The sequence below is a fragment of the Mauremys reevesii genome, linkage group 10 (assembly GCF_016161935.1).
Source record: "Mauremys reevesii isolate NIE-2019 linkage group 10, ASM1616193v1, whole genome shotgun sequence".
Classification (NCBI taxonomy): domain Eukaryota; kingdom Metazoa; phylum Chordata; order Testudines; family Geoemydidae; genus Mauremys; species Mauremys reevesii.
In genome coordinates, this window is record NC_052632.1 from 9,044,825 (window position 1) to 9,064,907 (window position 20,083).

Genomic DNA, 20,083 nt, shown 5'->3' on the forward strand with positions numbered 1-20,083 from the left:
AAGACCTCTCCTTTTCAGTGTTCAGGCTTTGAAGTTGCTTCATAAAAACAATATTGTTTGGCTATTTTTTGGTGGGTATTTTTCTTGCTTCCAAAAAAATGAAAATACTGAGACTATATTTCTGCCTTTCTGGTAGTATATTGTGACATCAGGTTCCACATTCTTAGATGCCATTTTTAGAAGCCAAATGTCAAAATGAGAAAACTGCACATGGCCAGACATCAGGATTTATAGGTGTCAGGTGAAATGGCAAACTGTAAAGGTGTGTCTGGAGGATTTGAAGGGCGAGGGTTTAGTTTGGTAATTCACTTTGTTATTGTTCTTAAAGACTGAGGAATGAGGTAACTAGGGAAGACTTTTTGCTGGGCTGCAAGGAGAGGGCCAAGATCTTAAAATTAATGCAGTACCTTTTGGGATCCAGAGCCACAAGGTGTCTTTCTGTATGATAGGTCTTTGCCATGTACAATTTCTGTTAGATCTGCTAAACTATTTTAAAGGAGCAATGCAGGTTTGTTCCTTGCAATGTAAATCGCTAGTGCTGTAGTAGCACTCAGGAAATAAACTCAGTAGCCTCTTTCCTGTGGCTATCAGAATAGCAGTAAGGCACCAAGAAGTGGAGCAGAGATTTTTTTTGTTTTGTTTTGTTCCAAGTGTAACTGCATAGTTGCAAAACCCTTTAGTCATTTCTGGTTTAAACAAGAACCCATTTTAGATACAATGGATAACCTGAGATGTGAAACCACTCTACTATAACCGCCTAATAATACTGAACTCCTATTTTCACAACACAAACCTTACTACTAGCCCACACATCCTTGCTTCCCTATAGCAAGTTGGGCTGGGTGCAGTAATGGTGAAAACAAGGATCTGATTTTGAAAGCATAGAATTGTTCTTCTTTGCTGCTCAACTGTGTGTAAATGAGATGACGCTTCAATCCTGTAGAGATTGTTGATACTATTGTCCATCTTGATCTCATGTTAGTTTACTAAACAGACATTTTAAGAAAATTTCTGTAGGCGTATTGGGCATTAAAAAATGTTAAATTTTATCTGTAATTACATGAAGGAGCTGCTTAGTTCTGTGTAAGATTGTCACGGAAAAGAAACGTGACGTTTTTCACAAGTGCTTCTAAATCATAACTATTCTTGTCTCTATTATCTAATGAACAGTTCACGTTACTAGATCAGCACCTTTCTCCTACTGTCCTTTTGCAGATCTGTAGATAGGTTCCTTGTATCTTGCAAAAGGACAGTTGAGCTTCCCAAGATGGTTTAAATGTTCTAAATCGATCTTCGTAGCGCAGCGTTGGCTCTTGGCGCAAGAGGCCCGGAAAGATGTACATTTTTGCATCCTATATGATTAAACAGATCCAGGCATCTTCCCCACATCTACTCTAAAGCAAGCGAGTTACATTGGTTACTGTCATGTCTCAGATGTGTCTTGTTGTTTGCATTGCATCTGTAAGTTGGCACGTGGGAGAACCTAAAGCAGAGTGACAAATGGGGAAACCAGTATTAACCAAAAAGTATTCCTGTGCCACAAGCAAGTTTTTATATGGAGAACAAACCATATGGCATTTGCAGGCTTAGCAGCATACATTTTAATAGGTAGCCATGTCATGGCTGAAGTGGGAAAAACTCAGGGTTTTTTACTGTTCAATGTTTCTGTTGTTGAAGCATGTCAGACAAAATGAAAGGGAAAAAGCAGCTGCCTTCAGAGGAGGGCTATGCTTCTACATGCTTGTCTTCCTGAGCTCCCTTTCTTTCCCCATTTGCCAGAAGTACCTGAATATAAGAGAGAAGAAATGTCCTGATTTGTTTTGGGGTTTTTTTGTTGTTTTTTTTCCACATGTCAGGGTTGCACTCATCATTTCAGTGGCCTTTCAGGCTCAGCCTCATCTGTCACCGCAGCAGTTTTATACTCAAATATAATTGTTATGCTAAAAGAGTTACACTATTTTAAGGTTCTTTTTATAATGAGTTTAGTGAAGGGTTGTCTGCTGGACAGCCCTGGACACACACATCCTCTACACACAGAAACGGGACGTGAGCAGCAACAGTGCAAGTCTCTTCACTGCTGTCTCCTCTACACCCCCTCCCACAAATGCACCTCACATCTGAACTTGGAAGATGCACCAGTGGAGATGAGAACAGAGTCCATTCTCCTTTGCCATTTCCCCACCTGGCACTTATGCTGAAAAAGTAGCTAGACTGCTAGTTAGAGTCAAGAACAGTGATGGCTTTTGTTGATGCAGAGCTAAGACAGAGCCCACCAAACTCATTAACATTGAGCAACCAAGTAGCTATCCGATGTCAACAGCTTTTGTTCACCACCAACGCGGAGTTATAATGGTGGTTTAGCAATGAAAGTTTTCTTATCATGTTATCAGTATCTTGAGCAGTCAAGTTGGTGGGTTGTTTTTTTTTAAGAAAACTCCCCCCTCCCCCCTATTCTAAACCAAAATCTTGCTTGTTTGCGTAACACTTTTTAAGTCGTAATTGTTTTCCAGGTCCTTTGGTGTTGTCCTTTGGGAAATTGCAACATTAGCAGAGCAGCCATACCAAGGCATGTCCAACGAGCAAGTTCTTCGCTTCGTGATGGAGGGAGGCTTATTGGAGAAACCAGACAACTGTCCTGATATGCTGTAAGTATCACCTGTCATCTTTATTTTTCACTTTGAGCTAGATTTGATGTCCTCTTTAAACTGTGATGCTGAGTTACCAAGGTAAATCCAACTGTCGTTGTAGTGGAACATTGATACATAGATAATGTTCTAATGAGAGTGTTAAAATAATTATGGGCTTGAGTCTGGTGGCAGTTGGGAGACACATTCCTCTTGTGAGCTGATGGGATTGTTATTAATTCATTGATGTTGTGGTATAACTACTAGAAGTGTCCACAGTCTCTCTTGGAGCATGGGCTCCATCTTACTCATGGATCAGCCTCGCTCTGACCTCTACTGTTCATTGGTTATGTAACCTCCCTTCTCCTCTCCTCTCTCTTCTCCCACGTAATTCCAAATTAGCAACTAAAAAGGCAGTATGAAGGATTGTTCTAGCAGTGCTAGTTTTTATTTGAACTGTCCCTGTAAACTGAACATGTGCCTTAAAATAACTTGGCTAGTAGCAAGAATCCCACATTAGCTAAAGTTTAGGTTCTCAAATAAGCAGCTAAAGCTCTTGTTTTCTATATCCAAAGAAATATAAATTATGTAAAATAAATGTTTCTGCTTGCGGAGTTTATCCGAGTAGTCTGTCTTAAACCTTTCTATTTGATTTAAAATAATGTGGTTGGATATCAAAAGAGAAAAGCAAGAGTTTGGGACAGCTGAAAGAATTTATGACTTAACCCTTTGGAATCCAAGCTTTCCAATTAAGCATGCAGATAAAATAATGCAATGATTCTTCTTCCCAGAGCAGCTTGGACCCATTACCACAGTTGATAGTGCACTCATTGCACTGAGGTCAATATTTTCTCCTCCCTTTACAATGTCCTTTCCTGTAAGCAGAAAGAGAAAGAAATGTCCAAATAGCTTTCTCCAGTTCTATTATCAGCGTTTAGTCAAGTCTCATTGCACCAGAGCTTCTACAGCTAGAACTGGCTTCAGCCTTTTGCTTTACATTGTTAACATACTTCTGCTGGGTTTTGTGTACAGTAGTTTCAGTTGTTCAGTCTTTTACTACTTTGATATGCTTCCCAAACTAGCTTTCTGGAAGGAAATGCTGTGTCTTGCAGTTACTGAAATTTGTTGGAGGCCTACAGAAGGGATGCAATCACTTACGGGCATCAGCTGCTTGGGATTCTTAGGAAAAGAGCCTCTGGCTGGAGGACTTGCTTTGGTTTCAGATGACAGTCAGTGTTTTGTTGTTGGAGGAGGATGGGCTGTGGGCGGTGGGAGGAGGAGGTCTGACTGCCATCTGACGCCCCCATCTCACATTCTTTCCCTTCCATGATTCTGTGGAGAATTCCTGGCAGTCAGATGGCTTTGAAATTATGCTTGACATTATGGGAATTATACAGCAGGGGCTGGGCATGTGGAGAGACCTAGGTAAGGTGATCTTGTTTCAGGCAGCAGTAGGAAAGCAAGTTGTAAAATGGGAATGAACTTGGCAAGGGATTTAGCGTTAGAAATTCCTCATTAATCTGGCATATGGATAGAAATTATAGAGCCATAGGGCTGGAAGGGACCATAAGAGGTTATTTTTCTATCCCCCCCGCACAATGAGAAAATCTTTCTCCCCCCCCGCAAGCCCTCGGCCCCTGCCCAACTGTCACCTCCTCTCCCCCAGTGGGGAGAGGGAAAGTAGTATCTATCCTGGCAGGGAAGGACGGGTAAATGTTACCTCACAGATTGGATTGTGCATCTTCTAAAATGCAGGAAATTAAAAGTGCTTTTAACTTTTGAAACTTCAGGGCCTTGCCCCACCCTCCCTCACAGCCTGCTCTGTTTTCACATTCAGCGGACTCCTCAGTCTGGTCAAATCCACATGAAAGCACCAGAGAGGTGCCCTAACCCAGCTCCCCACGCAGACATTGGCTTGGATGTCAGTGAGCGTCTTTGGAGTTGCTAACTCCCTGCCGAGCCATTTCTTCACATGTCCCCCCCCTTGCCCACGCTGCAGCCCATCAACGTGAGATGTAGATGTACCGTAAAACAGTATCACCAAACAATGTCTCATGACCACAGCCAGGGCTGATGAGTGAAGAGGAAAAAGAGGGCGACGGTACATCGGCCCTGAGGTATGAGGGGCTCCCAAAATGTCTCTAACATCCGTTTAAATAAAGTGAAATGGGGGGGGATGGGGTCCCGGACAATACGATGTACTGCGGCCCCACATTTCTCTCGACAAGCCTGGTCACAACCGCTCCAATTAGCGAGCTCTTCTTTCTCTATCACCATGGGTACATACAGAGGAATGGTCAGTATGCAGAGATGTGTCTTCCTCCACCTTTAGTCCTCCCTGTATATCAGGGGTTCTCAAACTGGAGGTCATGAGGTTATTAGGTGGGGGGGAGGGTCGCGAGATGTCCACCTCCACCCCCACGCCCTGCTTCGCGTGCAGCATTTATAACAGTGTTAAATATAAAAAAAAGTGTTTTTCCTTTATAAGGGGAGGTGCACTCAGAAGCTTGTTGTGTGAAAGGGGTCACCAATACAAACGTTTGAGAACCACTGCTGTATATCCTGTCTCTGGTCATCACCGGGTACGTCAGGAAGAAGAAAATCCTTGGAAAGTACATTTTTGTGCGTTGTACTGAGGCACGGGTGGCCCTGGAATTCAGTACCATTCTCATTGCACATCCTCAGTTTTTGCAAGGCAATTGTTGGCAAGCGCTCTGTGAAGACCCATATCGAATGCGGGAAGTTCCTTTTTAGGTGGAGGGGAATAGGTGTGGTGATCTTTTCCTCTCTGGTTTTGACCCTTAAGACTGTAAGGTTTTTCTTGCAAAGCATCGTGTTCCCTGGCACGTCAGCCCCACTGGGAATTGTTGTAGAGTGCAGTCACCACAGAGATGCATCAACCTTAATTTTGTCTGCCTGTAGATGGAAGATATTTTAATATTCAATTCAAGGTGTCCAGGAAGCTAAGTCAGTCTGCTGCAGGAAAGTCAGTACACTTCTTGCGCTCAGCATAGTGAACATGGCAAGGCCAGAAGGGGAGCTAGGAATCCGGCATTATAAACGTACCTTTGTAGCCGTGGGGCCTCCTTCTCCAAATGTGTATGTCTTGAACGCAGCTAAAATAAAATGGTGTGTGGTTGATGTCTGAGGAGGCAGCCAACGTGTTTACCCTTTGGGCACAGTGTAGTACAAAGGCTCCCCCAAAAGGATGCAGGGGGGTAAAATGCTACACAGGAAAACCCACCATGACCCTGGCTTAATAATAATCTATAACATTAACTATCCAGATTGCTCACATGTACCGTTGCGTTACTGTAATGCTCAGGGCTATTGTCTAATGTCTCTGTCTGTCTGTCACACACACACACACACACACACACACACACACACACACACACACACACACACACACACACACACACACACACTCTCTCTCTCTCTCTCTCTCTCTCTCTCTCTCTCTCTCTGAGGTTCCATCGTGGGTGGATGTTATGCTTGTATGTTGATATGCTTTGCTACCCTCTAGCAATAGAGAGACATTAACTTCTAGATCAGTATTTCCCAAACTTGGGCTGCCGCTTGTGTAGGGAAAGCCCCTGTCGGGCTGGGCCGGTTTGTTTACCTGCTGCATCCGCAGGTCCGGCCGATCGTGGCTCCCAAGCGACATCCCAAGTTTGGGAAACACTGACCTAGGAGATGTGTTGCTGCTTTTCCTCCTTTTGCCACCTAAGTAGCATTGTATATACTGCAGTTGTAATAGCAGTGTGCTGTGCGTCAGACTGCGACTGTACGTCAAGGAGTTTTGTTACTGTTAAAGCTCATAGATAGCGTGTTCCCACTGGGATTTTAAAAGTTAGTTTAGTTGAGGCGGGAGAATTCTGTGTTTGAAGCAAGAATGCTTTGAACACTGGCTTCCCTCATCTGTAGCTTAGATTACCAGCCAGTTTAAACTGTTCTGATTTTTGCTTTGTCTGTGGTTACGGCTCATTTTAGAGCCAGGATCTACTGCTTGCACCACTTAAGACAAATACAGAGGGTCATTCCTGCTTTTTACAGGACGTAGTGGACAGTGGGATAGTAACAGCCCTTACTCTTCCTTCTAAGTTCCTAGCTGTCATCAGACCCAGTCATAAGGCATCAACTCTGATGCATATTACAAATATATATTGAGTTAATTATAGTCTCTGTTAGTCACTCAAAATATTAAAAAGGAATACAGCTTTTCTAGCAATTTATCTATTTAATGCCCCAGTGCAGAGAGCACAATGACTTTTGCTGCATTTTTATGTAAGCAGAAAGTGGAAAATTCATTTCAAGGACACTCAATATTCTGCTGCTTGGTGATTGCTGTAACTTCCCAGCCCGGCTTGCCATCCCTCAGAAACATGGGTATTTAAAATAAAAAGAGTTTAATCAGTTCTTCCAATTGTCTACTGGAAAGTTTTCTTGTTGCGATAGTGTAAACAAGGCCTCCAATCCCACAGAGTAAAAAAACAAAAAGAAAAAAAAACTTCCTTTTATGGGAAGCACTCTTAAGGTTTTTGATTCTGGAATGGCTTAAAAGAAACATCACATGTTCTTGTTTGTGCTGATGTCACATGCATTACTTCACTGCTTGTGGTATCTCCTTAGCACTGCCCCTAGGCCGCAGGGTTCTGAGCCAGTGAATATCCAGTGTTCTTGGCCCCAGCTGATGCTTCTATTCAGGGATATAGCTGTCAGCTGGAGAGGAAACAGCAATGAAGTAACAGAAATGGATTTTATATATTTGTGTGTGTATTGTGTGTGTCACAGACTTTCTCTTCTTTTGTAGGGGAGGGGAAGACGCATTTTTATAGGTTGACTTCAATCTAAATATAAAAAGGTTTTAAAAATTAAAAAAATTATATTTGCATATGTTGTGATGCAGCGGCTAGCAGTTTACGTGAATTTTTTCATGCTACAGATTGTTTTGCTAGATTACTTTTAGTCTTTGCATTAAAGGGATATAATCAGGTAGTTGATTTTTGTTCTTGATAATATCAAGTTGTGCCCAGCCTAGTATTAATAGAAATATGTTCCTGGCTAAAAGAAACCTTTCAGTGAAGATAATTTTTGTTTGGATTTAAACATTTCCCCCAAGCTGTTTGCAACCCAAACGTGGCAGCATACTAACTAGCTCAGAGATGAGCAAACTACAGTCCATGGGCCACATCCGGCCCGCGGGACTGTCCTGCCCAGCCCCTGAGCTCCCGGCCGGGGAGGCTGGCCCCTGGCCCCTCCCTCCCCCACAGCCTCAGCGCATCGCGCCGCCAGTGCTCTGGCTCACTGCTCCTGCCAGGCAGCGCGGCGGTGTGGCTGGCTCCGGCATGGTAAGGGGACAGGGAGTCTCAGGGGGCAGTCGGTGGACAGGGAGCACGGGGCAGTTGGATGGGGCGGAGTCAGGGAATGGGGGCGGGGGTTGGATAGGCGTGGGAGTCCCAGGGGGCAGGGGTGTGGATAGGGGTCAGGGCAGTCAGGGAGTAGCGGGGGGTTGGATAGGGAGTGAGGTCCCTGGGGCGGTTAGGGGTGGGAGGTCCCAGGAGGGGACGGTCAGGGGAAAAGGAGCGGGGGGGGGGTTGGATGGGTAGGGGGTTCTGAGGGAGGGCAGTCAGGGGGTGGGGCGTGCGAGGGGGCTGATAGGGGGCGGAGGCCAGGCTGTTTGGGGAGGCACAGCCTTCCCTACCCGGCCCTCCATACAGGTTTGCAACCCCCATGTGGCCCTTGGGCCAAAAAGTTTGCCTACCCTGATCTAGCTTATGTTTCTTTTCTCCATAGTATCAGTGCCTCCCACAAGTAAAATTAACAATAATTCTGTCTGTCTCTCCCTTGCTGACAAGAAGCAGATTTACTGGGTGTTGATTTTGTTTCTTTTTGGAAGTACAGTACCCATGACTATGAGGGTGGTATTGCAGAAAACCCTGGGTGAGTGCATGAGAACGAGAAAGTGAAACTAGCTAGTCTGCTTTCCTTGCATGCGGAATATACTGCAAAAAATAAACAGAGTAAATGGTGAAAAGTAAATTGGATGTTGAAAATTCTTTCATTGGGGTTAATTTGAGTTACTGGGGTATTGAGGATTATAGTATCTTTAAGTCCCCTTGTACTGTCCCAATCCTGGGCTGCTCTGGAGACCAGAGGACATCCTAGCGTAATTTTGACAAACCTAGGGGCCCTTCTAAATTATGGAGCTTCCCTGGGCTTTCCTACAGGCCACAGCACTGCCTGGAATCTCCACAGTACTGTTAGCTGTGGTCACATCTCAATATACGCTTCCACCTCCAGCATGTTTCTGTGAGGGGGTCCTCGGGAGGCAGCCTCTCACTGTCTTCCATAGTGTCCATACTGGGAAGTAGTCCCGGCCCAGATGTGGGGGTTTAGAGCCTGTTTACACTGCTCTGGCATGAAGGAGCCAGGGGTGAGGCTCTTGCCCCAGATTTTTAACCTGACGGTGTTCGTCCCTTTAAAAATCAAAATGTATTTCCTCTGAAATAGTTACTTTGGTAATGCATTTTCAAAAGTGGATTCTCCTCAGCCCAGATTACTTTAATATTGAACCTATATAACAGGGAACACTTTTATAGGCATTTCAATTTGATTTGACTTGCTTTTGTCAGGAGTAGGCGTGAACCAAGCTTGCAGAGGGTTAAATGCCTTCTTGGACATCTGATTTATTTCTCTTTAATCCTTCATTAACTTGGGGATGTTTTACATATTGATCGAAGCCTGTAGATGACATAATTTGGTGAGTAGGAATGCTGACTGTATGATCTAGGAAATCCATGTTGCAAGGCTAAAGTTTTATATAAATAAGTCAGATCTCTGAGGATAGTCTTGTTTTCAGAGGCTTCAGCTGTTTAATTAGCATAGTTGAAATCTATGTTGCTATTACTACGAGTAGTTGCCCCCAAACCATTGGGGGCTATCCATAAATTATGTAACACATCCAGGTGGACCTTAATTTTGCATGAGTGTGTGTTTGAGTGTTGCAAGGGGATGGGTGGATCTTGAAAATAATCAAAAATATGGAACATAATTTATGGACAATCCCTTGTAGTATCTGAGCACCTCATAAACTCAAGGATTTATTCTGACTGCACCTCTGTGAGCCAGGGAAACATTATCCCGGCTTTACAGAACTGAGCCATAGAGATTGTGATCTGGCAGAAGGTCTAGCAGAGCTCAGAATTGAACTCAGGGTGCCTGGGTCCCGATCTAGTTGCCCTTAACCACAAGACCACTCTTGGAAGGAAAGAAAAATTTTAATGGGTCCCCAGATCACTCTTCTGGGTGCTGCTCTAGGATTGTTCTCTACTATGTATTTTCTAGTGTGTGTTCTGTACTCTGTCTGGTCTTGATTGAAGGACTCTCGGATTTGCTTCATAGTTTGCGATCTCTCCTTACTTCAGTATAGTAAAACTTACAGCTTGGACCAGATTGCGTGTTTTTTTTCTGACCTGTGTTGCCATGTGCATTGGTTTGAAGTTTTTATATTTATTTTCCTTGTCTCGTAATGTTGCCCACAGCCTGTTTGTACCATAAGAACAAGAGACATCCCTGCCTCTGTGAGGGCGAAATACTGAGTTGTGTTGCATTCAAAGTGCAGACTGATCTGAGAGGAATAACCAGTCTTGCAATGTCATGAAAAACACTATTTTCATTATGCCTGTGTTGCTGTCGCATCTTGTGGTTTTGTTCTGCCAGTGTGGGATGCTGTCCTGGCAGATATAACCACAGATGTATTAAAACAGGTGATCTGTAAAATATTACTGCGTCGCCAGCTAAAAAAAAAAATCAATTCAGAGTTTACAAAAACAACAACGGGTAGAAGCATTCAAATGTACAAGGCATTCAAGGTGATCGTTGTCTCTCTGAGAAAACATGGTATCACCTTTTTACTTTCCAGGAGTTTGACCTGGTATGATGTTTTTTCTTTTCTTTTCTTTTCTTTTCTTTTCTTTTCTTTTCTTTTCTTTCTTTCTTTTTTTCTTTCTTTCTTGCCAGACTTACAAGACAGGGCACTATATTTGAGAAAGTGTTGACTCTGAAAAGTGCCAAGTAGTCATAGTAGTTAACTGACTGAACGTGATCTCTGTGTGATGTTGTGGCAAAGAGGACTAACAGTCTCTGAATGACACAGGAGAATGTTGAGTAGAGGTAGAGAGGTGATATACAGTGAGATGAGTGCTGCTGGTGTCCATAATGTACAAAAAATATTTAAAAACTGGAGACGATTCAGATAAGCACTGCAAAAATGAGTGCATGGTTGGGAAAACACTGTGCAGGGAAAGATGTAAAGAGCTCAGTTTGTTTAGCTTCTCTATCTGTTTTAGGTAATTTCTTCCTCTTTCTTCCTTTAATCAAGATTGATTGTTTCTCTAAAATATATGCTCTAATTCATTCATAATTTATTGGGCTCTATGCAGGAATTACTAGGTGAAGTGTCAATGACCTGTGGTGTTCAGGAGGCCAGACTAGACAATTACAGTGGTCCCTTCTGGCCTTTGAAATCTATTAAACTATCTTCTCCATAACTTTGGTGCAAATGATCTGCCTGAATCTCTCCCGTATCCTATAGCATATTCAAACTTGCCAATTCGAAATGGGGCGGGGGGCGGAGAGAAAGTCAGGTTGTAATTCCACCGATGGTATTTCTGATTTTGGGAGACTTGTATTTCATATTATGAATGCTTTTGTTCAGTGCAATTAAGCGACAGGACCTTTGCAATGGCCGGATGTAAAGGCATTTGGTGGCTGCAGTGTGAAAAGTCAGAATGGAGTGTCTTTCAGGGTTCAAAAAGAACGTATTCATGTAAATATCTCAAATTGCATAGTTTGCTAGGATTTTTTTTGGTTTTATGGGGTGTTTTATTTCATTCCAGGTTTGAGTTGATGCGGATGTGCTGGCAGTACAACCCCAAGATGAGGCCCTCCTTCCTGGAAATAATCGGTAGCATTAAGGATGAGCTGGATCCAGCATTCAAAGAGGTCTCCTTCTTCTACAGCGAAGAGAACAAGCCTCCAGACACCGAGGAACTCGATCTGGAGACTGAAAACATGGAGAGCATTCCTTTAGATCCCTCCTCCACCCTCCAACCCACTGACAAGCACTCAGGACACAAAGCTGAGAACGGCCCAGGCGTGGTGGTGCTGCGGGCCAGCTTTGAGGAGAGACAGCCGTACGCGCATATGAATGGAGGGCGCAAGAACGAACGGGCCTTACCTTTGCCCCAGTCTTCGGCCTGCTGATCCTTAAAACCCAGAATCTCACAAACACACACACGTTGGGGGAAGAAAGAAAGAAAAAAGAAAATATATTCAAAAGCCTACTGTACCTCAGTGGATCTTCAGAACTGCCATAGCTGCACACGGGAGAATCCTCTTTTCAGTAAACACATTAGTTTTTTCTTTGTTCAATATGCAAGCAGGTGTTTATTTCAGTAAAGGACTCTGTTCAGTGAGGCGCACAGTCAGCCTTTTAAAACTCTAATGTTAACACTTAATAGCAACAGAAAACTTGAGATCTGATGTGTCTCTCTTCTTTCTCTCTCTCTCTCTCTCTCTGCTTCATAATGGGAAACATATCTGCGTGCAAGTTCAACCATACAGCACTTTTATCAGATCAAAGAAATTGCAGGCCAGGTGGCTCCCCGTTAGCCCTTGAAACACCTGCTTAACACTGTAGGTCTTTATAAAACCAGAATTGGAAGGGGGGAAAAAAAAGACTGGATTTTTAATGTTACTCTAACCTTTTTAGGAACATGTTAAAGAATTAAAGTAGGGGCATCATTCGTCCAAGGTTGATACCATTTTCAGCGCTGCCAAATTTTGCCAAAAAAAAAACACCTGAACTTTTTTGGGGTGGTGGTTTTGTTTGATGGGGGGTGGGGTGGGAGGTTGTTTGTTTTTGTAGGCTTGGAAGGAGCACAGTAATCAACTGCTCCATTTAAAAGAGATACTGACCAATACACTCCATTCAATCATACACCAGTATTTTAAAAAAATCAGATTGTCTAGATCTTTTTGTAAACTGGACAAAACGTGATTTGTTTTCTCGTGATGGAGAGGAAAGGGGGGGGCGGGGTTTAGAAACAGCCCTCCTTCCACCCGCTCTCCCCCACCAAGAATTCTGGACAAAACTGGCAGTGGTGAGCCAAATATCACACACACATTCTCTCTCTCTCTCTCTTTCTCTTTCTCTCTCTCTGTCACACTCTTATATATATTTTGTGCAAAAAGTCGACGGCACGCCAAAAACAGCAAACCAGCCTGAAATGAACCAGAAGGAATCTCCATCGTTGCAGCCTGCCCTCCTTCTCAGGCTTGCAGGAAAACACATGTCGAAACAAAAATTGGAGAAAACAAAAAGCGGTAACATTCAAGCATATGACGCTTTGTTGACCTTTTTTCTCTGTTATTAAGACTTCTCAAAGGTCTTGCAGTTCTATGTTAGACCATGGATCATTTGCATACACATTGTCTTTTGTGTCACTTTTATAACTTTTTTACGGTTCAGATACTCATCTATATGTCTGTACAGAAAAAAGCTGCTATTTTTTTTGTTCTTTATCTTTGTGGATTTAATCTATGAAAACCTTCAGGTTTGCCCTCCTTCCCTTCCCCCTACTCCAACAAATTTCTTATGCTTTGTACTATAGTGTGTAACTTTTACTTCCTTCTTCCTAGTAACTGATCCCTGTAACATGATTTGCCATGAACTGTTTAATGCCTTTTTATAAATACATTTCCTCCTTTTTTTTCCCCCCATTAGTTGTTTTACAACATCTTGGCTGTGTGGGATACAGAGCTTTTGAAGGGACTCGGGGGAGAAGGGGTACACAGCCAGCACGACTCCAGTGGTCTGTGGTAGTGGTGGTTATAACTCTATCCTCCCTCCCTCCGCTAACCTCTGCCCATGCAGTACGTGAGTCTGTTACAGTGCAAGGCACGATACAAACTCAGGTCAGAAAAAAAAGGTTACATATTGAGTACGTTCTTGTTCAGTGTTCATATTCATCCTTGTACAAGAGTCAGCCCCCCTCCTTCCCTTGCCTTTTGTTTTGGTTGTGACACACGCATATATATATATTTTTTTAATTGTTGGGTACAACAGCGGACACCAGGCGCTTGGGTCTCTATTTTTTAAAATGAATATTTCAACCCTTCCATCCCATGAACAACAGCTGCGTTTAGTCTACATCGGTTGAGCTGTCGGTGCCAGGCGTTTGGATGTAGATGGCCATTCAACGCTCTGATCTAGCAGACAAGGCCAGTCTGGGCTGAACCTTGTTCAAGATCCCCCGATTTGCCAGCAGCCTCGATGATAGCATGCTGTGGAGATCAGGCAGGGAGGATGAGTGTGCTCTCAAGTGGGCCGGGGCCACCAGATTTGCTAGCAAACAATTCAATGCAGCAGCTATGGAAACCTGTACAAATACAAGCTTGTTGCTCAGACCATAGACCAAACCTCAGCACAAAAGCGAAATAGTAGCTTGCTTGTTCGGCAGAGGAAGCTTTATAATGTGGAGGGCAAGGAGGCAGGGTTTAAGGAGGGTGTGGTGGGGGCCATGATGCAAGTCTAAAACAGAGGAGCCATAATCGGTGCTCATCTGAAGTTAGTTATAGCATCTAACCCCTTGGTTAGCACTGATCCAACCAAATGATGGCAGTAAAGAGGTTGTTCTGGGATGGAAATGTTCAATTTTTTTGATTAAGAACAAAGAATTAAAATATACTGATTGCTCGTTGTGACTGGAGATTTAAAAAAAAATGTTTGTAGTGCTTTTTGCTTGTGTAGTTTCTAGGTCCCACTATCTTCTCTTGCCTCTGTCCCATAGTTATTTTTCCCTTTAAAGAAAAGACAAAAAAAAAAGTTAATTAAGAAGGTATTCTATGTAGGATTTTTTTATTTATTTTTGTGATATCAGTTTAAATCACTGTAGAGATGCCCCATAATACATTTAAATACTGAGATAAGGGTTTTCAAGTATGACAGGGGGACAGTTTTTGATTTTTTTCAAACATTTATCTACCTCACTCTTATTTTTTTATATGTGTATATATAAAAAAAATACATCTCACGTTTCTCAGCAGCCGATAGAAATGCCGTTGATACTGGTAACTCCTCACTCACTCTACAAACCACATACTCTAGGTTTTGGAGAGAAGCGGTAGCTACTTTTCCCAAAGGGTCACTTCGGAGGGTTGTTCTTACGTTATTTTATAGCCGTTTGCCCTTTTCTTGGTAGTATTTTTAATGGGGAGGGGGGAGGAGACACACCTGAGAATCGTTTGACTTAAGACCACCATTCTTTAAGGAGTCTCAGAAGCTGTGAAATGCACTGTCATTGCAGTCATAGCGCAGAAAACCATTGTGTTCTGCTGATTTGGGACAGAGCTGACCGCTGTAAGGGGATTGAATATTTGATCAAATTCATTATGGAAGCCAATTGTTTACAATATTTGAAGGTGTAGGGTTGTTAAAATGAAATAAACGGCCTTTCTGTTAATCCTTAAGAGTGGGCTAAGTCATTCTTGCCAATTTTTCTCAGATGCCACAAGCACCAAAAGGACACTTGACTGAATCAATACCTAAAAATAAATTGGCAGTAGCATTGCTTTCTTGACCAAATCAAACAGGGCAAAAAGTCACAGGCTACCTGAAAACACTACACTGAGTTTACAACTTGGGATCTTTACATTTGCTGCTTCTGTTTGGCGAGAGCCCTGATTTCTCAAAACTAAACGTTAAATGGGAAATTTGAATATGCCAGTAGAAATCCAGTCCCTCCCAACCCCCTCTCTATGCATACTTCATCACTCTGGATTTTCTGATGGACCAGCCGTCAAATTCTGACTTCCCTCTGACAGTGCTTAACCAGTTTACAAGCGGACAGTACTAACATAACACAAGCCTGCCATTAACATGATGTATAATGTTTCTCTTTTTCTGATTCTGGCAGCTGTTCATGCAGGTGTTAGTTGTGGTATCTGAATAATGTGGCGCTTGGCTACTTTGAGATGTACAAGGCCTCTTGAATATACAGTGCTGCAGTTAAGTCCGACAGAGTTTGTCTTTGCAGGGAGTGTTTCCCCTTAACACCAGAAAAAACCAACAACATTTCAGATTCACTGGGTTTCCTTTTTGTTTTTTAATTTCCCTAATTTGACAGTGACCTTTTGGTGTAGTGACTGCTCCTCTCTCTTGCACATATTGATTTCCACAACTGGAGATCCTCAGATCTTTCAGCTGGCTATGAGGGTTTTGTTAAAACTGTCCAAGTTAATGTTGTTGTTTTTTTAAATTGTTATGTAGGTGGTTACAAAAAAATATTAGGAAAAAACACTAACAATCTAGTACCCCATCATGATAAACATTTCAAAAGCACCTAAATGAAAGGCAGTCATGTGACTAAACGAAGTATGCATGTGTGATGACAAAGTCAGCTCTCTTGGACCAAACCACCTTAACAATACCATTGTATTCTCTGCTCACAATTCTAGCCTAATTCCATATTGGTTTCTACAGCATTTTGTTGTTGTGTTTTGTGCATTCTGAATAGCTTTATCCACATGGGTTTTTCATGCAGACCTCCCTTTGACAGTAAATAACATTGTTTGTGCATGTGAACAACGGTGAATTAATGGCTTGATATTGGCATAAAATGGTGTGTAATGCTTCCTTTTCCTGAGAGACCACTGGCTTGCTGGTATGGAGAATTTAGAACTTCAGCTGTGTTTGAATAAAACTGTAGTAATCCCCTTTCTGAGCATGATTCAAAAAACAAAAACCCACCCAACCCACAAACCAAGCGTTCTGACAAATGGTACCAAGATATCAGTAACAAATTGGCATCACTAAGGGAGCAAGAAACTTTGATTTAAGTATCTGGGCCGTTCTTTTCCTCTGATTTTCTCATTGTTAAATCTTTCAGTGGTACAGAAGGTGGTTTGGTTGCAAAGGAAGGTGACTATTGTATAAATACAGAAGCATCACACGCTTGGTACTAAATCTGATATTCTTTTTGTTGGGGTAATAGACTAGCGACAGAAGCCAAGTATGATGCATAACTTGAGGCCAGCATATGTTCCACCAAGCCTTTTTCTTGGTGTGATGCCTCGGTTCTTTAAACCTGGTTCTAAGTGATGTATGACTCTAGATTTGTTTGCACTGATGCTCCTGTTGGTGTCAATAAAAAGCCCAGTTTGCCCAGGATGACTGGTCACCAGATGGAACTGCTATTAGATCCTCTGGGAACTGCTGAGGGTTGTTGAGTACAATCCAAGCCTACATGAATGACGCTCCTGTTGTTGGTATACATATATGTATATTTTAAAACCCCTTTTCATTCCAGTAGTACAAGTAACACTTTCTTCTGTTACTCTTTTTATTTTGTTTGTCAACAATGTATTTAATCACTGGGCTAAGCAACAATGGGGGAAAGTGCAAGAGATCCACTCCTTATTAACCAGTGAAAGCCGGATATTGCAGCTCCACTCTAAGTAGTTGATGCAAACAATAATTAAGGGTGATGCAGATTAAACATTAATTGCCAGAGGTGCTGAAGATACAGAACTGTGGGTAGTCAGGGGCTTAGCAAGTGCCTTGATCCAGAAGACTGGTTGTTCTGAGTAAAGGCATTTAAATTACTTTTTGTGCTTTTAAGAAACTCAGCCAGGTGAGTTGGAATTGAGAATGGTAGTGTGGAGAGATGAGAACAAAGGATGTAAAAACATATTCACAAAGGCACGGGGCTTGGCAGAAGTTTGTGATAGTTCCAGAGCTTGGTATGTGGGACAGCATCGAGGCTCAGGCATAATCATTCTAATCATTTGGTACTTGTAAATAAATCTCTTAATTTCCCAGCTGTGGAGGAAAATTCATTACCAGGAGGTTTACAGAGGTCATTGGTCAATATGAATTGCTGTGCATCAGCTCTCAGTCAGTCTGTTTGCAAGTACCATATGACTATCAATATAGTATGTGTGCATGTGCGCGTGGTCACCTTTTCTGTATGCATTATGTTGATTAGTAATCCATTAGCATTTTCAATAGGGCTTTAAAGTCCAGTAGATTACGGGTAGTCAGTTGACGGAGATCTGGTTTACAAGAACTAATTAAATGTTTCATTGCATTTTGTAAGTACATGGAATAATAATACATAGAATAATTTTATAAAATGTTTGTAGTTTATAAATGCCTATAAAATAATTTAAAGGCACTTTCGTGTGTCTCTGTGTGTGTTTATATATGATCAGTTTTTTTTGATGGTACCAGTTTACTAGCTAGCTTTACAATATGCCAAAAAGGATCATTAACTTGTCCAACTCATGGTTCATCCCTTTTCCCCCAAGCTTTGTGTCCCAGTGTACAGTAAATGAGTAAATAAAGAGGTTGGGAAAATGTTCTGTATCTTCAGTATCCTGGTCTTCCAGAACCCTCTGGTTGGGGTGGGATCATCTTAACTGGTCATTTCACTTTACTGTATAGTGCAGTTAATGGATTGAAAGAACCTCATTGGTTATGGAAACAGAATAGGTATTGCTGCTAAGCAGTCTTGGTTGTGTTATTCAGTACCGGTTTTTCTTATTGTTGCCAGGTGGGTTGAAGGATGTGACTGCGTAATAGACAGCATGATAAAAGGCAGTTTTCATAGTTATCATTGAATTAAAGGAAACTATGTTTACAGATTTCTTATCACTTCAAATACAATGGTTTTGTATGCAGCCTATACAATTTATGTGGATATCTGGCATCATTAGAGCTTTGTTGAGATGAACAAGGAAGGGTCCCTATTTATTTTTATTTAAATAAGAATACTGAAGATCCTATTTTTTTTTCCAAATTAGACTGAACATTTCCCCTCCCCTACCTTTTGAAGGTTATGGATGGTTTAGATGACTTCGAGAATTATCTTTCTGTTTTCTAAACCAGTGAGGTTTGAGTTGAAAGGATTGGCCAGAGTTTGTCTACCTCTGGGACAAAAGCAAAACTAGAAAGTGCTATGGAACTGATGCATTTGCAAATACAACATTTACCAAGTTTTCTTGTTTAAAAAAGCTTTTTTTAAAAAAAATTAAAACAGTAATAACATGGCCAATTTATTACATTAAAAAAGACTTGCTGTGTATAAATTATTCCTAAAGAAATTCCTGTGTTTATATTAAAATGAATCAGTAGATTAAAAAAAAATTTCAAAATGTTTTTGTATATTCTGTTGTAAGAATTTATTCCTGTTATTGCGATATACTCTGGATTCTTTACATTATGAAAAAAGAAACTTTGTCTATTTTGAATGGCTCCTTTAGTTTCTCTTACTCTGCTTTTTTCTAGTAGTTACAGTACTACATGATTTAAGTTAAATAAAAGAATTCTGTATGCATTTGTCTGTCTTCTGATTTTTATTTGCTAGCCCGAACTTAAGCAAAGAAAGTATAGTCTCAGAAAACTAAAAATTCCACCTCTCCTGTAGTTGATAGCCTGCCCCCTACAGTTTTTCTGTAAATAATAATAATAATAAATAATAAAAAAAACTAACTAAAATACTCCTGTATTGCAGGACAGGTCAGTTTTAAGGTATGTCCCTGTTAGAGTTCCAGACCGTGTCACTGAGCTTGATTGTTGAAGCCCCAGGAGACTGAGTCCTTTACTTGTGAAGGTTGTAGGCTTCTTTGAAGAAGGCAAGATGCTGATTTCTTTGAAGGAAGCATATGTCCAGCCACTGCTCAAAGCCATTTCTAGACACAGGCAGGCTAATTATCAACCAGTACCTATGTGCATTTTCTACTAAGACTATGGAAAAGGTTCTGGCAATACAGCTGTTGATATCTTCATGCTTTTGACTCATTTGACCCTTGTCATTCAGGGTTTACGACACAGAGACTGCACTTATGGCACAATGACCATAGCTTGGAGTTGGATAAAGATCAGGCCTCTGTGCTGATATATCTATCTGCCGTCTTTGTCACTGAGGTGGTGTTGATATCGTACCGGATGTCAGGGCTGGGCCTGCTTTTAGGTTGTTCCTATATCTTTCCTTTGGAGAAATCCCAGAGGGTCCAGTTGGGTGATTCTTCTCCCATCCCAATGGCTGTTCGGTCTCCTCTCTTAGGCTTTGGCTACACTTACACTTCAAAGCGCTGCCGCGGCAGCGCTTTGAAGCGCTAAGTGTAGCCAAAGCGCCAGCGCTAGGAGAAAGCTCTCCCAGCGCTGTCCGTACTCCACCTCCGTGTGGGGAATAACGTACAGCGCTGGGAGCCGCGCTCCCAGCGCTGGGGCTTTGACCACACTGGCGCTTTGCAGCGCCGCAATTTGCAGCGCTGGAGAGGGTGTGTTTTCACACCCTGCTGCAGCGCTGCAAATTTGTAAGTGTAGCCAAGCCCTTATTATTCAGCGTGTGTGTGAAGCCATTAGTGAGGTTACCAAGGAGGATATGGGCTGA

General features: G+C 42.1%; 1 protein-coding gene across 1 annotated transcript in view; it reads left to right on the forward strand.

Annotated features, from left to right (window-relative positions):
• IGF1R (insulin like growth factor 1 receptor) overlaps positions 1-15,151 on the forward strand; it is a 260,419-nt gene extending 245,268 nt beyond the window's left edge. Inside the window, exons 20-21 of the mRNA XM_039490284.1 lie at positions 2,511-2,645; positions 11,525-15,151. Of these exons, the coding sequence (XP_039346218.1) occupies positions 2,511-2,645; positions 11,525-11,891 (502 nt within the window). The 3' untranslated portion in view covers positions 11,892-15,151. The remainder of the gene's footprint in view (positions 1-2,510; positions 2,646-11,524) is intronic.
• Positions 15,152-20,083: the final 4,932 nt, after the last annotated feature.